At 37.6% G+C, this 25,146-nt stretch overlaps 1 protein-coding gene across 1 annotated transcript; it reads right to left on the bottom strand.

Moving 5' to 3' along the window:
- Positions 1-753: 753 nt before the first annotated feature.
- LOC121372128 (trace amine-associated receptor 13c-like) lies at positions 754-25,146 on the bottom strand. Its single transcript, XM_041498392.1, has 2 exons — positions 24,139-25,146; positions 754-981 (listed from the first exon to the last, which is right to left on the bottom strand). Exons 1-2 carry the CDS (start codon positions 25,144-25,146, stop codon positions 754-756), a joined length of 1,236 nt encoding a protein of 411 aa, XP_041354326.1.

Here is a 25,146-nt window from a genome sequence, read left to right as displayed (position 1 = left end):
TGTGAAGATGGGTTCTGGCAGTTATGGCGAATATTGTCACGATAGTAGTATTGATTTGTGACCTTACCTCGGACAATGTGAAGATGGGTTCTGGCAGTTATGGCGAATATTGTCACGATAGTAGTATTGATTTGTGACCTTACCTCGGACAATGTGAAGATGGGTTCTGGCAGTTATGGCGAATATTGTCACGATAGTAGTATTGACTTGTGACCTTACCTCGGACAATGTGAAGATGGGTTCTGGCAGTTATGGCAAATACTGTCACGATAGTAGTATTGACTTGTGACCTTACCTCGGACAATGTGAAGATGGGTTCTGGCAGTTATGGCGAATCAACCCCAGATTATAACTGAACCCCCTCCAAAACAGATATGACCTTGAATGTTCACCTCTGCGTAACGTTCTTTGGGACGTCGTCAAACCTGGCAATGTCGATCATGAACGTCTAGAGTATACTTGCATTCGTCCAAAAACATTACTCTGACCCAGCGATGTACCCCCACCCCCAGTTATCTAACTTGTTCACGTCCACACACGACCTAGCACTGACTGCGTGTTCAGGCCCAACGTCTTTCCTCAGACATCGCATGTTTACAAAATGACCGAATATTGACTACAATGTGCCTCTCGGGTTAAGATTTAGTGTCTGTGTCAAAAACAAGAGGGGATACCGCTGCAAAGAGTGCATATCGTACGCAAACACAAATCATTTAAATTCGAGGTTACACACCAAGCACGTGCCATATGTGTTCACGTGATTCGCGTTAATACGAACAGTATGCACGTGGGGCCTGCGTTTATTGCTATCACCAGACGCCAAGACATTAACATCTCCAGAGCCCTCCAATGCAGCTCAGCTACAACAGCATCTCCAACAAGCAACATGGATCCGAGTCTGCACACGGGCACTTCGTAGCCGCCGTCGCGCTGCTTTGTTACGCGTCCGTAGACCGTGCATTCCTTTACCTTTAACTTTAACTAACGAATCAAATTGAAAAAAATCCGGACATAATCTTTAGCAAGGTATTATTCATGTACGAAATCTATATACCGAAAGAAAGAAATAGACGATCACTTGGTATTGTAAATCAAACTTCAGTCACTATTAGCGTCGTATTAGGTCTGTAATAAATAATATGAGGGGGACGTAGCCCAGTGATAAGGCGCTCGCTTGATGCGCGGTTGGTCTGGGATCGATCCCCATCGGTGGGCCCATTGGGCTATTTCTCGTTCCAACCGGTGCACAACGATAGGTATATCAAATGCCGTGGTATGTACTATCCTGTTGGATGGTGCATATAAAAGATCCCTTGCTAGTAATGGAAAAATGTAGCGGGTTTCCTCTTTAAGACTATATGTCAAAATTACCAAATGTTTGACGTTCAATAGCCGATGATCAATAAATTAATGTTCTCTAGTGGTGTCGTTAAAATAAACTATAATAAAGATGTAACATGCTACTGAATAACTAGTCGTGCGAGATTGAATGTCAGTAATGTGAGACTGAACGTTAGTAATGTGAGATTGAATGTCAGTAATTTTAGTAATGTGAGACTAAATGTCAGAAATGTGAGACTGAATGTCAGTAATGTGAGACTGAATGTTAGTAATGTCAGTAATGTGAGACTGAATGTCAGTAATGTGAGATTGAATGTCAGTAATGTGAGACTGAATGTCAGTAATGTGAGATTGAATGTCAGTAATGTCAGTAATGTCAGTAATGTGAGACTGAATGTCAGTAATGTGAGATGTGAATGTCAGTGATGTCAGTAATGTCAGTAATGTAAGACTGAATGTCAGTAACACGGTTAACTTCCTGACGCTGTTGTATGATTGTTCTGGTTACAGTCACTATATCCTGTCAGTGTACGTGTGGTCTCTTACTTGTTTCCGTCAGTATACTAAGACTTCTTCAACCTACAATCTCGTCTGCTGAACTTGTTAGGTCTCTAAATAACGTCTGCTGGTGTCACCGGCAGGTGATAATGTTCATGGTTATTTCAGGTAATCACTGACATGTAATTACTTTAAAAAAAAACCAACAACGTATAATTAGATGTTCAGAGATGATGTGTTTTTCCATCCGGCGAGTCACGGGAGGTGTGGGCAACAAACCTATCCCTGCGTCAGAAAACCACCAATGTACGTGGTCAAATTGGAAACCAGCAATATTACCTGCAGGTAATTCACCGTATTAACGACACTTGCGTCTTAGTAAGAGAAGAAACCCGCCACCCTCGCATAGTACACATACTACCACTACTTCTGCTATTACTGTAATACTGCTGCCACTGACACTACTACTACACCTATTACTGCTACTGCTGCTGCTACTACTACTACTGCTGCTGCTGCTGCTGCTACTACTACTACTACTACTACTACTACTACTACTACTACTACTACTACTACTACTACTACTACTACTACTACTACTACTGCTACTACTGCTGCTGCTACTACTACTACTACTACTACTACTACTACTACTACTACTATTACTACTATACTGCTGCTATTAAAGTTACTACTACTACTACTGCTGCTGCTGCTACTACTACTACTACTATTACTACTACTACTAATCATGCTACTGCTGCTACTACTACTACTACTACTACTACTACTACTACTACTACTACCACTATTACTACTACTACTACTACTACTACTACTACCACTATTACTACTACTACTACTACTATTACTACTATACTGCTGATATTCAAGTGACTACTACTACTACTACTGTTATTATTACTAGTACATCTACTACTACGTCTACTATTACTACTACTACTACTACTACTACTACTACTACTACTACTACTACTACTACTACTACTACTGTAGTACGGCTGCTATTGAAATTGCTAACCCTACTACTAAAAGAAAGAAATGTTTTATTTAACGACGCACTCAACACATCTTAATCACGGTTATATGGCGTCAGACATATGGTTAAGGACCACACAGATATTGGGAGAGGAAACCCACTGTCACCACATCATGGGCTACTCTTTCCGATTAGCAGCAAGGGATCTTTTATATGTACCATCCCACAGACAGGATAGCACATACCAAGGCCTTTGATATACCAGTCGTGGTGCACTGGCTGTGACGAGAAATAGCCCAATGGGCCCACCGACGGGGACCGATCCCAGACCGACCGCGCATCGAGCGAGCGCTGTACCACTTAGCTATGTCCCGCCCCACCACTACTACTAATGCATCTACTACTACTATAACTACTTCAACTACTACTATAACTACTTCAACTACTACTATATCTACTTCAACTACTACTATATCTACTTCAACTACTACTATCACTACATCTACTACTACTATAACTACTTTAACTACTACTATATCTACTTCAACTACTACTATAACTACTTCAACTACTACTATCACTACATCTACTACTACTATAACTACTTCAACTACTACTATCACTACATCTACTCTACTACATATACTACTACTATAACTACTTCAACTACTACTATCACTACATCTACTACTACTATAACTACTTCAACTACTACTATAACTACATCTACTACTACTATCACTACTTCAACTACTACTATCAGTACTTCAACTACTACTATCAGTGCTTCAACTACTACTATCACTACTTCAACTACTACTGTCACTACTTCAACTACTACTGTCACTACTTCAACTACTACTGTCACTACTTCAACTACTACTATCACTACTAATAAAACACCACACCACCACCACAAACCACTACTAGTACAAGCACTACTACTATAACTACTTAAACTACTACTATCACACATCTACTACTACTATCAGTGCTTCAACTACTACTATCACTACTTCAACTACTATTACCACTACTAATAAAACACCAACACCACCACCACACACTACTACTAGTACAACCACTATTACTATAACTACTTCAACTACTGCTATCACTACATCTACTACTACTATCAGTGCTTCAACTACTACTATCACTACTTCAACTACTACTATCACTACTAATAAAACACCAACACCACCCCCACACACTACTACTAGTACAACCACTATTACTATAACTACTTCAACTACTACTATCACTACATCTGCTACTACTATCAGTGCTTCAACTACTACTATCACTACTTCAACTACTACTATCACTACTAATAAAACACCAACACCACCACCACACACTACTGCTAGTACAACCACTATTACTATAACTACTTCAACTACTACTTTCACTACATCTACTACTACTATCAGTGCTTCAACTACTACTACCACTACTAATAAAACACCAACATCACCACCACACACTACTACTAGTACAACCACTATTATTATAACTACTTCAACTACTACTATCACTACATCTACTACTACTATCAGTGCTTCAACTACTACTACCACTACTAATAAAACACCAACACCACCACCACACACTACTACTAGTACAACCACTATTACTATAACTACTTCAACTACTACTATCACTACATCTACTACTACTATCAGTACTTCAACTACTACTACCACTACTAATAAAACACCAACACCACCACCACACACTACTACTAGTACAACCACTATTACTATAACTACTTCAACTACTACTATCACTACATCTACTACTACTATCAGTGCTTCAACTACTACTATCACTACTTCAACTACTACTATCACTACTAATAAAACACCAACACCACCACCACACACTACTACTAGTACAACCACTATTACTATAACTACTTCAACTACTACTTTCACTACATCTACTACTACTATCAGTGCTTCAACTACTACTACCACTACTAATAAAACACCAACATCACCACCACACACTACTACTAGTACAACCACTATTATTATAACTACTTCAACTACTACTACCACTACTAATAAAACACCAACACCACCACCACACACTACTACTAGTACAAGCACTACTACTATAACTACTTCAACTACTACTATCACTACATCTACTACTACTATAACTACATCAACTACTACTATAACTACATCTACTACTACTATCACTACTTCAACTACTACTATAACTACTTCAACTACTACTACCACTACTAATAAAACACCAACACCACCAGCACACACTACTACTAGTACAACCACTATTACTATAACTACTTCAACTACTACTATCACTACATCTACTACTACTATCAGTGCTTCAACTACTACTATAACTACTTCAACTACTACTACCACTACTAATAAAACACCAACACCACCACCACACACTACTACTAGTACAACCACTATTACTATAACTACTTCAACTACTACTATCACTACTAATAAGACACCAACACCACCACCACACACTACTACTAGTACAACCACTATTACTATAACTACTTCAACTACTACTATCACTACATCTACTACTACTAGCAGTGCTTCAACTACTACTATAACTACTTCAACTACTACTACCACTACTAATAAAACACCAACACCACCACCACACACTACTACTAGTACAACCACTATTACTATAACTACTTCAACTACTACTACCACTACTAATAAAAACACCAACACCACCACCACACACTACTACTAGTACAAGCACTACTACTATAACTACTTCAACTACTACTATCACTACATCTACTACTACTATAACTACATCAACTACTACTATAACTACATCTACTACTACTATCACTACTTCAACTACTACTATAACTACTTCAACTACTACTACCACTACTAATAAAACACCAACACCACCAGCACACACTACTACTAGTACAACCACTATTACTATAACTACTTCAACTACTACTATCACTACATCTACTACTACTATCAGTGCTTCAACTACTACTATAACTACTTCAACTACTACTACCACTACTAATAAAACACCAACACCACCACCACACACTACTACTAGTACAACCACTATTACTATAACTACTTCAACTACTACTATCACTACTAATAAGACACCAACACCACCACCACACACTACTACTAGTACAACCACTATTACTATAACTACTTCAACTACTACTATCACTACATCTACTACTACTAGCAGTGCTTCAACTACTACTATAACTACTTCAACTACTACTACCACTACTAATAAAACACCAACACCACCACCACACACTACTACTAGTACAACCACTATTACTATAACTACTTCAACTACTACTACCACTACTAATAAAACACCAACACCACCACCACACACTACTACTAGTACAAGCACTACTACTATAACTACTTCAACTACTACTATCACTACATCTACTACTACTATAACTACATCAACTACTACTATAACTACATCTACTACTACTATCACTACTTCAACCATTACTATCAGTACTTCAACTACTACTATCACTACTAATAAAACACCAACACCACCACCACACACTACTACTAGTACAACAACTATTACTATAACTACTTCAACTACTACTATCACTACATCTACTACTACTATCAGTGCTTCAACTACTACTATCACTACTTCAACTACTACTACCACTACTAATAAAACACCAACACCACCACCACACACTACTACTAGTACAACCACTATTACTATAACTACTTCAACTACTACTACCACTACTAATAAAACACCAACACCACCACCACACACTACTACTAGTACAACCACTATTACTATAACTACTTCAACTACTACTATCACTACATCTACTACTACTATCAGTGCTTCAACTACTACTATAACTACTTCAACTACTACTATAACTACATCTACTACTACTATCACTACTAATAAAACACCAACACCACCAGCACAAACTACTACTAGTACAAGCACTACTACTATAACTACTTCAACTAATACTATCACTACATCTAATATTACCATCACTACTTCAACTACTACTATCACTACTTCAGCTACTACTACCACTACTAATAAAACACCAACACCACCACCACACACTACTACTAGTACAGCCACTATTACTATAACTACTTCAACTACTACTATCACTACATCTACTACTACTATCACTACTTCAACTACTAATATCACTACTTCAACTACTACTACCACTACTAATAAAACACCAACACCACCACCACACACTACTACTAGTACAACCACTATTACTATAACTACTTCAACTACTACTACCACTACTAATAAAACACCAACACCACCACCACACACTACTACTAGTACAAGCACTACTACTATAACTACTTCAACTACTACTATCACTACATCTACTACTACTATAACTACATCAACTACTACTATAACTACATCTACTACTACTATCACTACTTCAACCATTACTATCAGTACTTCAACTACTACTATCACTACTAATAAAACACCAACACCACCACCACACACTACTACTAGTACAACAACTATTACTATAACTACTTCAACTACTACTATCACTACATCTACTACTACTATCAGTGCTTCAACTACTACTATCACTACTTCAACTACTACTACCACTACTAATAAAACACCAACACCACCACCACACACTACTACTAGTACAACCACTATTACTATAACTACTTCAACTACTACTACCACTACTAATAAAACACCAACACCACCACCACACACTACTACTAGTACAACCACTATTACTATAACTACTTCAACTACTACTATCACTACATCTACTACTACTATCAGTGCTTCAACTACTACTATAACTACTTCAACTACTACTACCACTACTAATAAAACACCAACACCACCACCACACACTACTACTAGTACAACCACTATTATTATAACTACTTCAACTACTACTATCACTACATCTACTACTACTATCAGTGCTTCAACTACTACTATAACTACTTCAACTACTACTACCACTACTAATAAAACTCAACACCACCACCACACACTACTACTAGTACAACCACTATTACTATAACTACTTCAACTACTACTATCACTACTTCAACTACTACTATCACTACTAATAAAACACCAACACCACCAGCACAAACTACTACTAGTACAACCACTATTACTATAACTACTTCAACTACTACTATAACTACATCTACTACTACTATAACTACTTCAACTACTACTATAACTACATCTACTACTACTATCACTACTAATAAAACACCAACACCACCAGCACAAACTACTACTAGTACAAGCACTACTACTATAACTACTTCAACTAATACTATCACTACATCTAATATTACCATCACTACTTCAACTACTACTATCACTACTTCAGCTACTACTACCACTACTAATAAAACACCAACACCACCACCACACACTACTACTAGTACAGCCACTCTTACTATAACTACTTCAACTACTACTATCACTACATCTACTACTACTATCACTACTTCAACTACTAATATCACTACTTCAACTACTACTACCACTACTAATAAAACACCAATATCACCACCACAAACTACTACTAGTACAACCACTATTACTATAACTACTTCAACTACTACTATCACTACATCTACTACTACTATCAGTGTTTCAACTACTACTATCACTACTTCAACTACTACTATCACTACTTCAGCTACTACTACCACTACTAATAAAACACCAACACCACCACCACACACTACTACTAGTACAACCACTATTACTATAACTACTTCAACTACTACTATCACTACATCTACTACTACTATCAGTGCTTCAACTACTACTATCACTACTTCAACTACTACTATCACTACTAATAAAACACCAACACCACCACCACATACTACTACTAGTACAACCACTATTACTATAACTACTTCAACTACTACTATCACTACATCTACTACTACTATAACTACATCAACTACTACTATAACTACATCTACTACTACTATCACTACTTCAACTATTACTATAACTACATCTACTACTACTATAACTACTTCAACTACTACTATAACTACATCTACTACTACTATAACTACTTCAACTACTACTATAAAAACATCTTCTACTGCTATCACTACTAATAAAACACCAACACCACCAGCACAAACTACTACTAGTACAAGCACTACTACTATAACTACTTCAACTACTACTACCACTACTAATAAAACACCAACACCACCACCACACACTACTACTAGTACAACCACTATTACTATAACTACTTCAACTACTACTATCACTACATCTACTACTACTATTAGTGCTTCAACTACTACTATCACTACTTCAACTACTACTACCACTACTAATAAAAGACCAACATCACCACCACAAACTACTACTAGTACAACCACTATTACTATATCTACTTCAACTACTACTATCACTACATCTACTACTACTATCAGTGTTTCAACTACTACTATCACTACTTCAACTACTACATTAACTACTTCAACTACTACTACCACTACTAATAAAACACCAACACCACCACCACACACTACTACTAGTACAACCACTATTACTATAACTACTTCAACTACTACACTACTATCTACTACTATCTACTACTACTATTACTACTCAACTACTACTATCACTACTTCAACTACTACTACCACTACTATATAAAACACCAACATCACCACCACAAACTACTACTAGTACAACCACTATTACTATAACTACTTCAACTACTACTATCACTACATCTACTACTACTATCAGTGTTTCAACTACTACTATCACTACTTCTAAACTACTACATTAACTACTTCAACTACTACTACCACTACTAATAAAACACCAACACCACCACCACACACTACTACTAGTACAACCACTATTACTATAACTACTTCAACTACTACTATCACTACATCTACTACTACTACTATACTACTACTCAACTACTACTACTACTACTACTTCTACTACTACTACCACTACTAATACTACACCAACACCTACTTACCACACACTACTACTAGTACAACCACTATTACTATAACTACTTCAACTACTACTATCACTACATCTACTACTACTATACTATACACTACTACTTACAACTACTACTATAACTACTTCAACTACTACTACTAACTACTTCAACTACTACTACCACTACTAATAAAACACCAACCCACCACCACACACTACTACTAGTACAACCACTATTACTATAACTACTTCAACTACTACTATCACTACATCTACTACTACTATCAGTGCTTCAACTACTACTATCACTACTTCAACTACTACTATAACTACTTCAACTACTACTACCACTACTAATAAACACACCTAACACCACACCACACACTACTACTAGTACAACTACTACTACTACTAACTACCACTACTACTACTATCACTACATCTACTACTACTAACTACTACTACTACTATAACTACTACTACTCTACTTCAACTACTACTATCAGTACTTCAACTACTTACACTACTACTACTATACTACTATCACTACTACTACTCACTACTATCACTACTTCAACTACTACTATCACTACTTCAACTACTACTACCACTACTAACTAAAACACCAACATCACCACTACAAACTACTACTACTACAACCACTATTACTATAACTACTTCTACTACTACTATCACTACATCTACACTACTATACTACTACTTCAACTACTACTATAACTACTTCAACTACTACTATAACTACTTCAACTACTACTACCACCACTACTAATAAAACACCAACACCACCACCACACACTACTACTAGTACAACCACTACTACTATAACTACTTCAACTACTACTATCACTACATCTACTACTACTACTATCAGTGCTTCAACTACTACTATCACTACTTCAACTACTACTACCACTACTAATAAAACACCAACACCACCACCACACACTACTACTAGTACAACCACTATTACTATAACTACTTCAACTACTACTATCACTACTTCTAAAACACCAACATCACCACCACACACTACTACTAGTACAACCACTATTACTATAACTACTTCAACTACTACTATAACTACTTCAACTACTACTACCACTACTAATAAAACACCAACACCACCACCACACACTACTACTAGTACAACCACTATTACTATAACTACTTCAACTACTACTATCACTACATCTACTACTACTATCACTACTTCAACTACTACTATAACTACTTCAACTACTACTACCACTACTAATAAAACACCAACACCACCACCACACACTACTACTAGTACAACCACTATTACTATAACTACTTCAACTACTACTATCACTACATCTACTACTACTATCAGTGCTTCAACTACTACTATCACTACTTCAACTACTACTACCACTACTAACTACTACTACCAACTACTACCACCACACACTACTACTAGTACAACCACACTACTATAACTACTACAACTACTACTATCACTACTTCAACTACTACTATCACTACATCTACTACACTAAACTACCACCAGCACTACTACTACTACTACAACTACTACTACTATCACTACTTCAACTACTACTATAACTACATCTACTACTACTACCACTACTAATAAAACACCAACACCACCACCACAAACTACTACTAGTACAACCACTACTACTATAACTACTTCAACTACTACTATTACTACATCTAATACTACTATCACTACTTCAACTACTACTATCACTACTTCAACTACTACTACCACTACTAAGAAAACACCAACACCACCACCACACACTACTACTAGTACAACCACTATTACTATAACTACTTCTACTACTACTATCACTACATCTACTACTACTATCAGTTTCAACTACTACTATCACTACTTCAACTACTACTATCACTACTTCAGCTACTACTACCACTACTAATAAAACACCAACACCACCACCACACACTACTACTAGTACAACCACTATTACTATAACTACTTCAACTACTACTATCACTACATCTACTACTACTATCACTACTTCAACTACTACTATCACTACTTCAACTACTACTACCACTACTAATAAAACACCAACATCACCACCACAAACTACTACTAGTACAACCACTACTACTATAACTACTTCAACTACTTACTATCACTACATCTACTACTACTATCACTGTTTCAACTACTACTATCACTACTTCAACTACTATAACGGCTTGAACTACTACTACCACTACTAATAAAACACCAACACCACCACCACACACTACTACTAGTACAACCACTATTACTATAACTACTTCAACTACTACTATCACTACATCTACTACTACTATAACTACTTCAACTACTACTATCACTATCTACTACTACTATCAGTGCTTCAACTACTACTATCACTACTTCAACTACTACTACCACTACTAATAAAACACCAACATCACCACCACAAACTACTACTAGTACAACCACTATTACTATAACTACTTCAACTACTACTATCACTACATCTACTACTACTATCTTTCAACTACTACTATCACTACTTCAAACTACTACTACCACTACTAATAAAACACCAACACCACCAACATACACTACTACTAGTACAACCACTACTATAACTACTTCAACTACTACTACCACTACACTAACTACTACCAAAACTACTTCAACTACTACTATAACTATATTCTACTACTACTATCACTACTTCAACTATACTATCACTACTTCAACTACTACTATCCACTAAAACACCAACACCACCAGCACAAACTACTACTAGTACAAGCACTACTACTATCACTACTTCAACTACTTCTATCTTTTACTACTGAGCTATTTCAGTCAATACTGATCACTACTAATAAAACACCAACATCACCACCACATACTAGTACAACCACTACTACTATAACTACTTCAACTACTACTAACTACTGTAAAACACCAACACCACCACCACAAACTACTACTAGTACGGAAACAAATAGTTACTATCACAACCACTAAAAACTGGAATATTTACTACTACTACAGCTACATTATACACTACTTTGTATTACAAGGTTAACTGTATCCGAAAGAGTTATTCAGAAACATGGAAGTGCGTATAACAGCTACATTATACACCTACTTGTATTACAAGGTTAACTGTATCCGAAAGAGTTATATTTTGAAACATGGAAGTGCGTTAACAGCTACACTATACACCTACTTTGTATTACAAGGTTAACTGTATCCGGAAGAGTTATATCAGAAACATGGAAGTGCGTTAACAGCTACATTATACACCTACTTTGTATTACAAGGTTAACTGTATCCGGAAGAGTTATATCAGAAACATGGAAGTGCGTTAACAGCTACATTATACACCTACTTTGTATTACAAGGTTAACTGTATCCGGAAGAGTTATATCAGAAACATGGAAGTGCGTTAACAGCTACATTATACACCTACTTTGTATTACAAGGTTAACTGTATCCGGAAGAGTTATATCAGAAACATGGAAGTGCGTTAACAGCTACATTATACATCTACTTTGTACTACAAGGTTTCGAAACCATACTGGTTCCAGGTTTGGGTTACAGCATGTTTCTATTCGGGTGAAAACGTCTAATGACTTCAGGCAATATTTCAACATTATTGCACGTGGGCAAAATCTTTCTTTCCAGTCATGTTCAACAATACTGTATTGCGTAATTTGCTGTTTGCTGTGGGTGGATTGTTTTTTTACACTTGGCATGGTATACACTGCTTGAACTAGCCCGTGTACAGATAAGGCTTTGGACACATTAACAGTTGTGTTGATTGGCACTGTATTTATTATTTGAAGCACGTTTTACAATTTCGAATCGTGTTGACGTTTGGAACATTAAAAAATCTCTTAGTATTTGTAAAATTTACATAATGATACTTTGATTAAAACAAAAAAGAAAACAGATTACATTTGTGGACTCTTGTTTGGTGTTCACATGCAATGGGTTTCAACGTTTTCCTGTTCATAATAGTCGAAATAATGCAACGCACCGTTATTCTACCTTCGTTTTAAACAGTCAATACTACATTTGAAGACATAAAAAACTGATTAACGTTTTATGGCCATGTAATGGCTTGGATGACGTCATATGACTGACATACGAGGATCCATGTTACTGCTTGTTACTTACTGTGATTAACCGCTCTTTGACATGTTCGGCTTTCTCCAGAACAACACAAATAAATATTTTCCAGTTGTTTAATCTCCATTTGTCGTGTTAAATGAAACAACAACTCAAACCAAGTATTCCGTTCTGTATTTTAAAGATGAATAATACAACTAATATGTACATAGATAAAGGTTTCTAAAAGTTCAACTTTCTGTTATCAGTTTTCATAGAACAATATACCTTCTGCTCCAGCAGAAATCTCACGTTATCACCATATTCAATATTTTAAATCCATGTTCTCTTGCCCCAATTTTCACCAAACGAATGAAACATATTTGAAAACAATCTTTCTACTCGCAATTATTTCAAAATAGCTGACACATGACACTAGAATTTTATTCTAATTATCTAATGTATTTTGTATTAATGTTTGAATTGCGCGCAATCTTTAAGATCTCATGACTATAGTAGGTACACTTTGTGAGTACACTGAGCATTGCCAAATGGCTTTTGATATGTGAATTGATGCAACAGTCAAACCAATAGTCAATATAGTCGTAACTTAAAATGTGCAGATGTTCAATTTAGTTTTAAATGTGCTGAGGTGCCCTTATTTTATCTGTTGTAAATTACACCTGTCTCTGATCGAAAGGCTGTGGTATGTGTTGTCCTGTCCCTGGGAAAGTATAGATAAAAGATCCCTTGCCATTAATGAAAATATTAAAATAGTTAAATTCCTCTGAATGCTACATGCCTGAATCAACAAATATTTCACATCCAATAGTCGACTATAAATTAATGTTCTCTATTGGTGTCGTTATACAAAACACACTTCGTCTTTGCTCGAAGACTGCTATTTGGGGCTTAAGAGCAGCACAATTGAGCTGTAACTGAATAAATGCTGATTGCAGCTAACGTAAATGTACACGTAAATGTTTCGTTAAACGGAAATGATCTAAAACGATTCAGTTAAACAGACATCTATATTGGCATTAGGTCGACCCAGTGACCTAGTCGAGAAGCGGAAGTACACTCGAACTTTTTATAAAGGACATCTGGCACATTGTATAACTACGTCTACTGGTTTTGGAAATGGTTAATTCATCGGGTTTAAGTCCGGTAGGTGCCGAGTTCGTACACCGGAATGGGTTCCAACCTAGAGTGTGTACACACATCATTAGGTTTAAGACCACTTTATACCCACATATTTACACATCCCTCCATCCAACCCCTCCCCTCTCTCTTTCTCCATCCTCGTGTCGCATTCAATGTCTTTCTCCTCCGCTCAATGCCACCTATCTATATCTGTCATTTTGTGTCTCTCTGTCTCTGTCTCTGTCTCTCTGTCTCTGTCTGTCTCTCTCTGTCTGTCTGTCTGTCTGTCTGTCTGTCTCTCGCTCTGTCTGTCTGTCTCTCTCTCTCTCTCTGTCTGTCTGTCTGTCTCTCTCTCTCTCTCTCTCTCTCTCTCTCTCTCTCTCTCTCTCTCTCTCTCTCTCTCTCTCTCTCTCACACACACACACACACACACACACCACTAACTGTTTATGAGACACGACACAGTTCAGTTGTGTGCCCAGGTCAACGTACTTGAACCTTAAAATGATTACCAATACGACAACAAATCAATCAATATGAAAGGAACACAAATCTGTCTAAAAGTGTTCTCCAAATATTTGACATCGTCCTTCAAACAAAATATATAAAAGCCACCTGGCATAACGGGCATACTCTACAACTGTATACACAAGTTTTATATTCCGCCCAAATAAGGGTAGCAACATCCAAATCCAGTTATTATACTCCGTGTTTTCACATAGTTTCTCTAGACGTTCAAGAGCTCACATCTTCGTCTTCAGGATATGAGTTATTTATTCTTGAACAAAGATAACATTTTGTCAACAACAATTTGCAAGAAGTTTCTTATCATCAGGGAAACCGTTAATTTGATAGAAAACCAAATTCAACAAAACTCTACCTTAACTGGCCACAGATCAAAGTTATCTTCCCATTTAGTTGACCGGAATCCGGAAATATATCCGCACAAGTAGTGTGCTGTTTGGCTGATTATTCCATTGCAGACAGCTTTGAAGTGGCAACTTATTAGACTGAAGCTGACAGGAGAGAGCATGCTGTTTGTAGACGTGTAACTTGTTAACATTAATAATTTTTTTGCTGGTAATTCCAGCCCATGCAAATGTAGTACTTTTTGTATAAAATGGATGTACTCCGGCCAGTTTTAGTGGGTGTGTTTATTGAAACAATATTCTGGGAGAAAGAGCTGGACACCACGGGTTGTACTTTTCAAGGCATGTTGCCCCAAGGCAGGCAGAAGAGCCTAAAAAAGCCACGGGCCTACTGATATCAATAAAATTACTTTAGCGACTATCAATAAACAAACCCACTTAAACTGGCCGGAGTACATCCATTTATACAAAAAGTACTACATTTGCATGGGCTGGAATTACCAGCAAAAAATTATTAATGTTAACAAGTACACGTCCTACAAACAGCATGCTCTCTCCTGTCAGCTTCAGTCTAATAAGTTGCCACTTCAAAGCTGTCTGCAATGGAATAATCAGCCAAACAGCACACTACTTGTGCGGATATATTTCCGGATTCCGGTCAACTAAATGGGGAAGATAACTTTGATCTGTGGCCAGTAAGGTAGAGTTGTTGAATTTGGTTTTTCTATCAAAATTAACGGTTTCCCTGATGATAAGAAAACTTCTTGCAAATTGTTGTTGACAAAATGTTATCTTTGTTCAAGAATAAAATAACTCATATCCTGAAGACGAAGATGTGAGCTCTTGAACGTCTAGAGAAACTATGTGAAAAACACGGAGTATCATAACTGGATTTGGATGTTGCTACCCTTATTTGGGCGGAATATAAAACTTGTGTATACAGTTGTAGAGTATGCCCGTATGCCAGGTGGCTTTTATATATTTTGTTTGAAGGGACGATGTCAAAATATTGGAGAAACACTTTTAGACAGATTGTGTTCCTTTCATATTGATTGATTTGTTGTCGTATTGGTAATCATTTTAAGGTTCAAGTACGTTGAACCTGGGCACACAAAACTGAACTGTGTCGTGTCTCATAAACAGTTAGTGGTGTGTGTGTGTGTGTGTGTGTGGAGAGAGAGAGAGAGATGAGAGAGAGAGAGAGAGAGAGCGAGAGAGAGAGAGAGAGAGAGAGAGAGAGACAGACAGACAGACAGAAGAGAGAGAGAGAGACAGACAGACAGAGCGAGGACAGACAGACAGCAGACAGACAGACAGAGAGAGACAGACAGAGACAGAGAGACAGAGACAGAGACAGAGAGACACAAAAGACAGATATAGATAGGTGGCATTGAGCGGAGGGAAAGACATTGAATGCGACACGAGGATGGAGAAAGAGAGAGGGGAGGGGTTGGATGGAGGGATGTGTAAATATGTGGGTATAAAGTGGTCTTAAACCTAATGATGTGTGTACACACTCTAGGTGGAACCCATTCGGTGTACGAAACTCGGCAACTACCGGACTTAAAACCCGATGAATTAACCATTTCCAAAACCAGTAGACGTAGTTATACAATGTGCCAGATGTCCTTTATAAAAAGTTCGAGTGTACTTCCGCTTCTCGAATAGGTCACTGGTCGACCTAATGCCAATATAGATGTCTGTTAACTGAATCGGTTTAGATCATTTCCGTTGAACGAAAACATTACGTGTACATTTACGTTAGCTGCAATCAGCATTTATTCAGTTACAGCTCAATTGTGCTGCTCTTAAGCCCCAAATAGCAGTCTTCGAGCAAAGACGAAGTGTGTTTTGTATAACGACACCATAGAGAACATAATTTATAGTCGACTATTGGATGTGAAATATTTTTGATTCAGGCATGTAGCATTCAGAGGAATTTAACTATTTTAATATTTTCATTAATGGCAAGGGATCTTTATCTTATACTTTCCCTGGGACAGGGACAAACACATACCACAGCCTTTCGATCAGAGAAGGGGTAATTTACAACAGATAAATAAGGGCACCTCAGCACATTTAAAACTAAATGAACATCTGCACATTTTAAGTTACGACTATATTGACTATTTGTTGACTGTTGCATCAATTACATATCAAAAGCCATTTGGCAAGCTCAGTGTAATACTAATACTACTACTACTACTGCTACTACTGCTGCTACTGCTTCTGCTACTACTACTACTGTACACTGATACTCCTCACTACTACTACTACTGCTTTGCTTTCTCTGCTGCTCCCCTGATAGTACTACTAACTACTACTATTACTACTAAACTACTGCACGTACTACGACTGCTGCTACTACTACTACTACAACTACTACTCTGCTACTACTACGACTCTCTACTACTACTACTACTACTTCACTACTACTATCACTACTTCAACTACTACTATCACTACTAATAAAACACCAACACCACCAGCACAAACTACTACTAGTACAACCACTATTACTATAACTACTTCAACTACTACTATAACTACATCTACTACTACTATCACTACTAATAAAACACCAACACCACCAGCAGAAACTACTACTAGTACAAGCACTACTACTATAACTACTTCAACTAATACTATTACTACATCTAATACTACTATCACTACTTCAACTACTACTATCACTACTTCAACTACTACTACCACTACTAAGAAAACACCAACACCACCACCACACACTACTACTAGTACAACCACTATTACTATAACTACTTCTACTACTACTATCACTACATCTACTACTACTATCAGTGTTTCAACTACTACTATCACTACTTCAACTACTACTATCACTACTTCAGCTACTACTACCACTACTAATAAAACACCAACACCACCACCACACACTACTACTAGTACAACCACTATTACTATAACTACTTCAACTACTACTATCACTACATCTACTACTACTATCACTACTTCAACTACTACTATCACTACTTCAACTACTACTACCACTACTAATAAAACACCAACATCACCACCACAAACTACTACTAGTACAACCACTATTACTATAACTACTTCAACTACTACTATCACTACATCTACTACTACTATCAGTGTTTCAACTACTACTATCACTACTTCAACTACTACTATAACTGCTTGAACTACTACTACCACTACTAATAAAACACCAACACCACCACCACACACTACTACTAGTACAACCACTATTACTATAACTACTTCAACTACTACTATCACTACATCTACTACTACTATAACTACTTCAACTACTACTATCACTACATCTACTACTACTATCAGTGCTTCAACTACTACTATCACTACTTCAACTACTACTACCACTACTAATAAAACACCAACATCACCACCACAAACTACTACTAGTACAACCACTATTACTATAACTACTTCAACTACTACTATCACTACATCTACTACTACTATCAGTGTTTCAACTACTACTATCACTACTTCAACTACTACTACCACTACTAATAAAACACCAACACCTCCACCACACACTACTACTAGTACAACCACTATTACTATAACTACTTCAACTACTACTACCACTACATCTACTACTACTATAACTACTTCAACTACTACTATAACTACATCTACTACTACTATCACTACTTCAACTACTACTATCACTACTTCAACTACTACTATCACTACTAATAAAACACCAACACCACCAGCACAAACTACTACTAGTACAAGCACTACTACTATAACTACTTCAACTACTTCTATCACTATATCTACTACTACTATCAGTGCTTCAACTACTACTATCACTACTAATAAAACACCAACACCACCACCACACACTACTACTAGTACAACCACTATTACTATAACTACTTCAACTACTACTATCACTACATCTACTACTACTATCAGTGTTTCAACTACTACTATCTCTACTTCAACTACTACTATCACTACTTCAACTACTACTACCACTACTAATAAAGCACCAACATCACCACCACAAACTACTACTAGTACAACCACTACTACTATAACTACTTCAACTACTACTATCACTACTAATAAAACACCAACACCACCACCACAAACTACTACTAGTACAACCACTACTAAAACAAATACTACTACTATCACAACCACTACCAAAACTACCATTACTACTCATATTTACTACTACTATTGTTTCTACTATAACTACCACTATTTCCACTACTACTGCAACTCTTACAACTACTGCTATTATCACCCCCGTCACTAACATCTGCTTTTCTTTTTTGATGAGTGTATTTAGTATTGATTTTGAACATGTTCACATTGTACATTTGACTTACGCTTAAACTGTGTTAACTGTATCCGGAAGAGTTATATCAGAAACATGGAAGTGCGTTAACAGCTACATTATACACCTACTTTGTATTACAAGGTTAACTGTATCCGAAAGAGTTATATCAGAAACATGGAAGTGCGTTAACAGCTACATTATACACCTACTTTGTATTACAAGGTTAACTGTATCCGAAAGAGTTATATCAGAAACATGGAAGTGCGTTAACAGCTACATTATACACCTACTTTGTATTACAAGGTTAACTGTATCCGGAAGAGTTATATCAGAAACATGGAAGTGCGTTAACAGCTACATTATACACCTACTTTGTATTACAAGGTTAACTGTATCCGGAAGAGTTATATCAGAAACATGGAAGTGCGTTAACAGCTACATTATACACCTACTTTGTATTACAAGGTTAACTGTATCCGGAAGAGTTATATCAGAAACATGGAAGTGCGTTAACAGCTACATTATACACCTACTTTGTATTACAAGGTTAACTGTATCCGGAAGAGTTATATCAGAAACATGGAAGTGCGTTAACAGCTACATTATACATCTACTTTGTACTACAAGGTTTCGAAACCATACTGGTTCCAGGTTTGGGTTACAGCATGTTTCTATTCGGGTGAAAACGTCTAATGACTTCAGGCAATATTTCAACATTATTGCACGTGGGCAAAATCTTTCTTTCCAGTCATGTTCAACAATACTGTATTGCGTAATTTGCTGTTTGCTGTGGGTGGATTGTTTTTTTACACTTGGCATGGTATACACTGCTTGAACTAGCCCGTGTACAGATAAGGCTTTGGACACATTAACAGTTGTGTTGATTGGCACTGTATTTATTATTTGAAGCACGTTTTACAATTTCGAATCGTGTTGACGTTTGGAACATTAAAAAATCTCTTAGTATTTGTAAAATTTACATAATGATACTTTGATTAAAACAAAAAAGAAAACAGATTACATTTGTGGACTCTTGTTTGGTGTTCACATGCAATGGGTTTCAACGTTTTCCTGTTCATAATAGTCGAAATAATGCAACGCACCGTTATTCTACCTTCGTTTTAAACAGTCAATACTACATTTGAAGACATAAAAAACTGATTAACGTTTTATGGCCATGTAATGGCTTGGATGACGTCATATGACTGACATACGAGGATCCATGTTACTGCTTGTTACTTACTGTGATTAACCGCTCTTTGACATGTTCGGCTTTCTCCAGAACAACACAAATAAATATTTTCCAGTTGTTTAATCTCCATTTGTCGTGTTAAATGAAACAACAACTCAAACCAAGTATTCCGTTCTGTATTTTAAAGATGAATAATACAACTAATATGTACATAGATAAAGGTTTCTAAAAGTTCAACTTTCTGTTATCAGTTTTCATAGAACAATATACCTTCTGCTCCAGCAGAAATCTCACGTTATCACCATATTCAATATTTTAAATCCATGTTCTCTTGCCCCAATTTTCACCAAACGAATGAAACATATTTGAAAACAATCTTTCTACTCGCAATTATTTCAAAATAGCTGACACATGACACTAGAATTTTATTCTAATTATCTAATGTATTTTGTATTAATGTTTGAATTGCGCGCAATCTTTAAGATCTCATGACTATAGTAGGTACACTTTGTGAGTACACTGAGCATTGCCAAATGGCTTTTGATATGTGAATTGATGCAACAGTCAAACCAATAGTCAATATAGTCGTAACTTAAAATGTGCAGATGTTCAATTTAGTTTTAAATGTGCTGAGGTGCCCTTATTTTATCTGTTGTAAATTACACCTGTCTCTGATCGAAAGGCTGTGGTATGTGTTGTCCTGTCCCAGGGAAAGTATAGATAAAAGATCCCTTGCCATTAATGAAAATATTAAAATAGTTAAATTCCTCTGAATGCTACATGCCTGAATCAACAAATATTTCACATCCAATAGTCGACTATAAATTAATGTTCTCTAGTGGTGTCGTTATACAAAACACACTTCGTCTTTGCTCGAAGACTGCTATTTGGGGCTTAAGAGCAGCACAATTGAGCTGTAACTGAATAAATGCTGATTGCAGCTAACGTAAATGTACACGTAAATGTTTCGTTAAACGGAAATGATCTAAAACGATTCAGTTAAACAGACATCTATATTGGCATTAGGTCGACCCAGTGACCTAGTCGAGAAGCGGAAGTACACTCGAACTTTTTATAAAGGACATCTGGCACATTGTATAACTACGTCTACTGGTTTTGGAAATGGTTAATTCATCGGGTTTAAGTCCGGTAGGTGCCGAGTTCGTACACCGGAATGGGTTCCAACCTAGAGTGTGTACACACATCATTAGGTTTAAGACCACTTTATACCCACATATTTACACATCCCTCCATCCAACCCCTCCCCTCTCTCTTTCTCCATCCTCGTGTCGCATTCAATGTCTTTCTCCTCCGCTCAATGCCACCTATCTATATCTGTCATTTTGTGTCTCTCTGTCTCTGTCTCTGTCTCTCTGTCTCTGTCTGTCTCTCTCTGTCTGTCTGTCTGTCTGTCTGTCTGTCTCTCGCTCTGTCTGTCTGTCTCTCTCTCTCTGTCTGTCTGTCTGTCTGTCTCTCTCTCTCTCTCTCTCTCTCTCTCTCTCTCTCTCTCTCTCTCTCTCTCTCTCTCTCTCTCTCTCTCTCTCTCACACACACACACACACCACTAACTGTTTATGAGACACGACACAGTTCAGTTGTGTGCCCAGGTCAACGTACTTGAACCTTAAAATGATTACCAATACGACAACAAATCAATCAATATGAAAGGAACACAAATCTGTCTAAAAGTGTTCTCCAAATATTTGACATCGTCCTTCAAACAAAATATATAAAAGCCACCTGGCATAACGGGCATACTCTACAACTGTATACACAAGTTTTATATTCCGCCCAAATAAGGGTAGCAACATCCAAATCCAGTTATTATACTCCGTGTTTTCACATAGTTTCTCTAGACGTTCAAGAGCTCACATCTTCGTCTTCAGGATATGAGTTATTTATTCTTGAACAAAGATAACATTTTGTCAACAACAATTTGCAAGAAGTTTCTTATCATCAGGGAAACCGTTAATTTGATAGAAAACCAAATTCAACAAAACTCTACCTTAACTGGCCACAGATCAAAGTTATCTTCCCATTTAGTTGACCGGAATCCGGAAATATATCCGCACAAGTAGTGTGCTGTTTGGCTGATTATTCCATTGCAGACAGCTTTGAAGTGGCAACTTATTAGACTGAAGCTGACAGGAGAGAGCATGCTGTTTGTAGACGTGTAACTTGTTAACATTAATAATTTTTTTGCTGGTAATTCCAGCCCATGCAAATGTAGTACTTTTTGTATAAAATGGATGTACTCCGGCCAGTTTTAGTGGGTGTGTTTATTGAAACAATATTCTGGGAGAAAGAGCTGGACACCACGGGTTGTACTTTTCAAGGCATGTTGCCCCAAGGCAGGCAGAAGAGCCTAAAAAAGCCACGGGCCTACTGATATCAATAAAATTACTTTAGCGACTATCCTGGAAACATAGTGTAAATAATTATAGTCTGTGGCCAACTTAATCCAACTGTCCCGGAATGGAACAGTTAAAAGCGGACATTAGAACCACGCCAGTATGAATGATATTGGCCTTGGATCTCTTGAGTAGCCGGGGCTGACACTTTTTTCGTGGTCGCCCAATGTCGACAGACCGGAAAAAGACACGCCACTAACAGTTTGATTTGATCCCTGAACGACTCGTAGAGGTAGGAATAGATAACGACGTTGACGAAGCTGTTACTATTCGCCATCCACACGAACACGAACTCGGCTATCGGCGGAACTCGTGTCTTCCCGTCAAACGAGTACATCAGAATACTGACCACGTACGGCCCCCAGAAGAGGAAGAAGGTCAAGGCCGTTATTACCAGCGTCCTCACGGCCTTCAGTTCTCGCCGTCGTTTGAAGATTGGCTTGGCGTCGTTCCCCGTCGAGTTTAGGATCTTCTTCACTCGGCAGATGGACAGCGCAATTCTGATTGTGCACCCAACGATGACTGCGGCTGACGCAACGTGTACGACGGCAACTGTGACGATGCCAAACAGCGGGTACTCCCAGTACAGACCGCACATTATTTCAACTCTGCTGTACTGGTAGTAGTTGAATTCTGATTTTGTCGGTATTGGTGCGACGAACATACCGATGGCTACAATCCACGTCACGGTGATCACAGCGAAGACGCGTTTTAACGACATCCACAGCGGGTACTTCAACGGCTTCACCAGGGCGATGTAGCGGTCGACGCTGATGATGGATAGAGTCCACACAGAAACAGTGGCGGAACTGCCGTGCACGACGCTGGATACCTGACACACGACGTCGCCGTACGGCCATCGTCCTAGAAAGGCGGGCACGACGGCCAGCAGACACGTGATCACCCCGACGGTCAGGTCGGCGAGACCCAGGTTTATCAGACACACCCTGGCGATTCGGGGAATTCCGTCAATCCGTCGCAAGACGACCACGTTGATGATGTTGGAGATGATGATGAATGTCGTCACCGCGATGACGACAAGCGCTCGCGACCACACCGGCAGTGGATGTTCGTCCGTGAAAGAGTCGTTGGCGGTACTGGTTTGAGTCGTGGTGCGGTTTTCACGGATGTAGAAATTGGTACATGGGCCAGCTGAATCAGATGCGTTGTCGTTTCGAAAGGACAT

The sequence above is a fragment of the Gigantopelta aegis genome, chromosome 4 (genome assembly GCF_016097555.1).
Source record: "Gigantopelta aegis isolate Gae_Host chromosome 4, Gae_host_genome, whole genome shotgun sequence".
Taxonomy (NCBI): domain Eukaryota; kingdom Metazoa; phylum Mollusca; class Gastropoda; order Neomphalida; family Peltospiridae; genus Gigantopelta; species Gigantopelta aegis.
Note: the sequence above shows the minus strand (reverse complement) of the source record. Positions and strands in the feature narration are given on the sequence as shown.